At 43.6% G+C, this 5,759-nt stretch overlaps 1 protein-coding gene across 1 annotated transcript in view; it reads right to left on the bottom strand.

The window, feature by feature from the left end:
* Positions 1–2,655: 2,655 nt before the first annotated feature.
* Positions 2,656–5,759, bottom strand: part of T265_01312 (hypothetical protein) — a gene marked incomplete at both ends in the record, with an annotated part of 30,148 nt that continues 27,044 nt past the window's right edge. Inside the window, one exon of the mRNA XM_009165318.1 lies at positions 2,656–3,048. Coding sequence (XP_009163582.1) covers positions 2,955–3,048 — 94 coding nt within the window. The remainder of the gene's footprint in view (positions 3,049–5,759) is intronic.

Here is a 5,759-nt window from a genome sequence, read left to right as displayed (position 1 = left end):
GCTTCACTTTTTATACCTGTCTATGAGTAGTATGTGACACTGATGAAGAGGACTATCTACTATGATGAAATAAACATGGAGCTGAGAGCACCTACTTCGACGTCCTTCATCAAACCTGACCTAATCGCTGTTCGAGATCGCCGTGCAACTGTAATAGACGTCAGCATAGTCTCGGATGGGCGTGGACTGACTGTGTGGAATGAGAAGAAGCAGAAGTATGGTGCTGATGAATATTCCCTCGCCATAATCTCATCCCTACATGCCATCGGTTGTGATGTCGATTTTTTGGTTCACCAACCGACGATCATCCCTTATCGAGGGATCTGCTTTCCTCAATCCGCTAAGGCTGTTATTGGACCGGGACTTCCTAAGTTCGCAGTCAGTGACTTGTGTCTGCTGGCCATTGTGGGCTGTCTGCGTACTTATGACACTTATATGCGTGGCACATGGCGTTGAATGTACATTTTTGCCATTTACTCTCACACCAGACCCAGTATTACGGACACTTTGTGTCTGATGTGCGAGTCTTGACTGCACCAGCACCTACCGCGCCTTGAAGAGCATTCACCATTGTTTGTCCTTTCTTCGGCTGTTGGTCTTTAGACCATACCATACCAAAATCTTTACATACTTTGGGATTCACCTCACCAGACTGGAACTGTTCTTAGCATGATTTCGAGTAAGACGTTTCTCTCTTTTCTCCCATATTCTCCTGTTACTCTTTCGCATTCGTCGCTTGCATTCACTTTTTATGTTTGTGACCATGCTCTTAAAAAATAAGTGATAAAATAGGCAGCTACCTTGTGCATGTTACTGTGCTTGCAAAATCATTTTTCCAGCCACGTAACACACTACTCACTAGGACAGTCGGTTTTCTAGTAGCCAATAGCTGAGCACATTTCCCCCACAAAGTAAATGGTTCCTCAAGTGCATTGTGTCCAATTTCCTTACTAGATAACGACTAAATAAACGGGGAGTGTGGACGTTACTGCAATGTTGGCCGATAAAGCTGAAACATTTGTACAGTTATAGACTAACCATACACACCAACGGGAAATCGTACTTTGTGTTACCGGGCCAATGCTAGTAAAGAAATAGAGGTCGACATGCTAATATCACGGTTAGTTGGAATTCACGTTCACATCATTCGCGTTTTAACGGCTCTCCTGTCCTGGTGTACTTATCCCGGTAAACCCACATCAAGGGGGAACCCGAGTTTCACTCCTATTAGAGCCCATCCGCAGTGCACATTTTTCACTGAGTCCAGGTTTGAAATTCGGATATGTAACAAGCAAAGCGAGTGTGTTATGCCACTACTCTACCATCACACGTTGCATGCACCGGAATCCTCATGTCCGTGCATTTGTCTACGCTTGAGCGAAAGGTTTCACTTGTCCGACAATTCGAACGACGACCCAGTAACCGTCCTGGTTGTGTCGATCGGCTGACCCGCCTGTTAGAACTTCTCAGGCAGATAGCGCAATGAATGTTTGGAGCTTGTAGCAAACAATGGGAGTTGGGTGTTGCACACGAGAACATTATTGGTTGTTGATCAGGTGGCTGCTGATCTGTTCACCGAGCTCGGCAATTGACTTGCAAACGTTTCGTCACCATACGAGGAGACATCATCAGTAGCCAGTCACGTTAGGAGATAACAGATAGCCTCTAAATCCTTTATAAACGTACGCAGGCAAACAGAAAGTAGCCACCCAACTGAGCACTGATGATGTCTCCTCTTAAGGTGACGAAACGTTTGCAAGTCAACTGTCTAGCTCGGCGAACAGATCAACAACCAATAAACTCACCCGAGCTACCAATATTTGGACACATTACCAACACGAGAACATTCAACAACGCTTGCTGAGTTGCTCATTTCACGTTGATTCATCTAGTCAGTAGTTCTCTCATCAATTTTTGTTGCGTTATATGTTGTAACTACTTCCATCTAACTGGTTGGTTCATCAAGTTACTGCGTAGATCATCTTGTTTTCATTGTGAGTTCCTCTTTTATTCGTACATAACAACTTTGTAGACATTATCTATAACTGTTTTTGACGTCATGCAAAATGAACTGCTGCGATGACATTGTACGCGTCAGTCACATTGCCAATGATTGTAACACAGACAACTGTTACGTTAATGCAAACTGACCTTCTAAACTTCTGCAATCGATAAAATAACGTGCATTCATGAAAAAAGTTAGTCTTAAAGAGTTCACCTTACTACACACGGTTGTGTCGATATCTCAAAGCGCGACGGGGTAGGACGGATGCAAAGTCATATAGAGAGAGCGTTACCCAACTATCCGTTTTGACGATCGATGATCCTACCGGATTGAATTTTGCAGAGAAGTATCCTAACCTGTTACAAACAAATTGACGTACTCTTGACTGGGCAGTGATGGAAGACCGCTCAGTCTTTCCGCACCGGTTGGATTACTGAACCAGGGCTAAAATGTTGAACTGAGGGCCTTCTTCCTCATAGAGCTGAGATTTCAGAAGCAAAGACCAATTGTTATTACTGCAGTCACCGCGTTGCCAGTTAGCCTATCCGAAGCATCATTCCGATGTCGGAAGCGATGCGGGAACTCCGTCGAACAGTTTCCTTTTTTTCGCTATCTTATTTTCGACAAATGAAGGTCAATATCCCTTACCAAAGTTTTATGACAAGGTATGAAATAGGTATCATACTTTTTTGTAAAAAAATAACCTGTTCTCTTAGCAAATGAACAGAGCTACAGTAATGAACATGGGTTGATCCTGAGCAAAACGGATCTTCCACCTCCAAAAATGAGAGGGTGTTCAAGTAGCGGCTTTTCCAAGCTGACGAAGAGTATTTTACAAATGGAATGTTTTTAGTGACATTTGTGAAAATACATACTAGTATAGAACATACAAAAAATATCACGGGCTTGATTCCACTGGAATGTCGCCACCGAGGCAGTTATCCCGACTTCATCTCTCCATGATGCCTTCCGGAGGAACTTTCCCGCTGGTGAGATAGAGTAGGCATTCATCTAGCCAATCCCGACAAGTGTTAAAGCTGGGCCTGAATGGGTGTGTGTGAAAAAGAGAGAAGGCGATCAAGCCATTCCATTTCCGATTAGAAAACTATCCGCTCAAATCGTATGGTTTCAGCACAGCTACCACAGCTTAACCTGCAATTGCGTGTGGACGTAAACGTGTGTCTTACCCTTGACCTTCGAACTCCCCAGTAGCAAAAAGTCCCGTATCTCTGTACAGGAATAATTCAACGAAACATTTCCAACAAAGACTTTTCACGGTGATGTGGAGAGATGTCATTTTCAATAGAGATATGGTCCTGTCAGTGAGGCTAAGCCAGCCAAAAAATATCCTTCTGGAAATCATCGATAGTGCACATCTCACGAAGGTCAGATTGTTTCGAACCAGCAAGTCTCCGGCCACAGGTTAAACATTTGACCGTATGGCCATGAATGGCTGACCAGTAATGTGACTGACTCTTATTTCACTACGCTCATTTCCGCAACTTCGCCCTAAAGATCATTACATATTGATAAAGAGCGGTGCGGAACTGTGCATTAGCCTATATTTCTTCGAGTACTGGAGTTTTTTTCTTTCAGAGTTGGAACCGTTGAGTACCAAAGCGGTCTCGTCATCAGTGAGACCGTAACGTTGGCAGTCAATGCTACGGTCTAAAGTTTTAGGAGGTCAAGCAACCAACTTAGCAAAAAGCCACCAAAACTATTGTTCTGGCAGAGAATGACTTTAATTTGAACCCGACTGATTGTGTGTACCAGATATTGAAGATACCTAAGCTATAATTTGAGTAAACTCACATTCAATTCACTTTAGCCATGCACGTACACTTACCATGGCTATCCAATATAGCGCACGGTACTACTGCTGTTGTGTGAGTTCTGTGCAAACAAATTATTCAGTTTCATCTTTCTTTCTGTAGTTCACCCGTTTTCAGTTTATATACCTTGTTCTGAAGTCATCTGCCTTCGTAGAACCGGTTACATATTACCCCATTATGTGCGCATTACGCCTAAGCTGAAAGCATATGGATTCAGTACTACAAAGTTCGGTTTAACAGAGCAATTATTCAGGAATAAACAACTGATTTTTTCGCGTTAATTAACGCCAATTTCTGGTAGAGCAATGCAAACGAAGGTGAAGACTTCAGTGAAATTAGTCAGGCACATTGTGACTGAATTCATGTCTTGATGTGGTGGCAAGACTCTCGATAAAATCTGTTCATTCTGTCCATATTTTCCTGAAAAACCACAATCGTACTTTTGTCGTGAACCACACGTTCGGTAGTTTGCTCTCATTAGGATTTCCCTTGTGGCCAATACGCTACTGAAAAATTGCAAGTAGCACCGTAGTGCACGTACAAAGTACTAAACCTTTCTGAAGCGGTGACCTCTCGATCAGTTCATAAATTTTCCCAATTGACTGAAAACCACCCCTGATGGTGACAGAGAGCAAGAACGACGCTGTAACGGGGTCGTTCCTCGACAAAGTCACTTTGCAAACATAAAGGCAAATGAAAAATAAGATAAGCGAAACGGCAAACGAGGACCACTTCACCTTATACCATAGAAGGGAACAATCATATACAGCAGCTGATTTCCCAGTCTTGTATCGGAACAATCTGTCAGCAGCCGACCTTCAAGCTAATACGCGAAGGTCCCCGGATTAAAATCTTGATTTAATTTATGCAGAGTAGAAGGGTTTCACTAAGTATTCACCTATTCCGTTGTCATCTACAAAATGGCTATTTGGATACCTAAACGACCTCAGTGTCTGTTTCAGCGGAACTCAATCATTAGGCTCGCTAATAACTAAACTCTAGTCCATGGGGCGTAGCAACTGACCTGTGGGGTTCGTGCGCATGAGTGTGACTTGCAGCGAGCATCCCCAACAGCTCGGTTGCAAGAACACCTATCAGACAAGTGGTAGACTCGTGGTTTGTCCTCATCCCATGCGAGCATTTCCGTCTATTGTGGATAATAAGGGTGATGCCAAGATAGTTGGCAACATGTCAGGTCGTTTGCAACCGCAGGCCTAAATTCGGTTCACTGCCTGTTCCAATGCCGTTCAAATCAGCAAAATCGACCGAGTGAAGTGCATTTATGTCCTTGATTACGTAAATGAGAGGTATGCTCTCCTTCGGTCTTTTGCTCTGTACCCTCGATGTGACTGACACACCGATCTGATTGCCTATAAATCGATCGAGACTCAGTGATTTTCAATATCATCATTCGTTGTACGGAGCCAAAATTATTACTGCAGGTTACTTGCACATAATTTTCTGCTCGTGCCATCAAACTACCAGACTGGCAGGTCACAGCGCCACCTCTAGCCATCAACACAAATGTCACACTACCAGTACTCAACCGATGTGGTCCGATTGGAAGTGCCAGGTGAATGGGGGCGAAAGGGTCTGTCTAGTTGTCCTTTGAGTCTTTGTACTATATTAGCACTGACTAAGTCACATCGGATATGATGTTGACAGTTACAATACAACACCACGATCAATGACGGAAGGGCTGTGGCTACGTTGCAACTGCTGTGTCCATAACAAACGCTGAATCGCGTGGTCTGTATGACGCAAAGAAACGAAACTGAATGACGAATAACGCGTAGCGAATATCGATATTGTGACGAGGTATACTATGGTAAACCCATTCGCTCAAGTTCAAAGGTGTCGAAAAACGAGGGTCGCGTTATAATGAGTAGTGCTGTCACAAGACCATACTGTGTAGTCAGAAT

Source organism: Opisthorchis viverrini, assembly GCF_000715545.1.
Source record: "Opisthorchis viverrini unplaced genomic scaffold opera_v5_14, whole genome shotgun sequence".
NCBI classification, from domain to species: domain Eukaryota; kingdom Metazoa; phylum Platyhelminthes; class Trematoda; order Opisthorchiida; family Opisthorchiidae; genus Opisthorchis; species Opisthorchis viverrini.
This window is presented reverse-complemented; position numbering and strand designations above follow the sequence as displayed.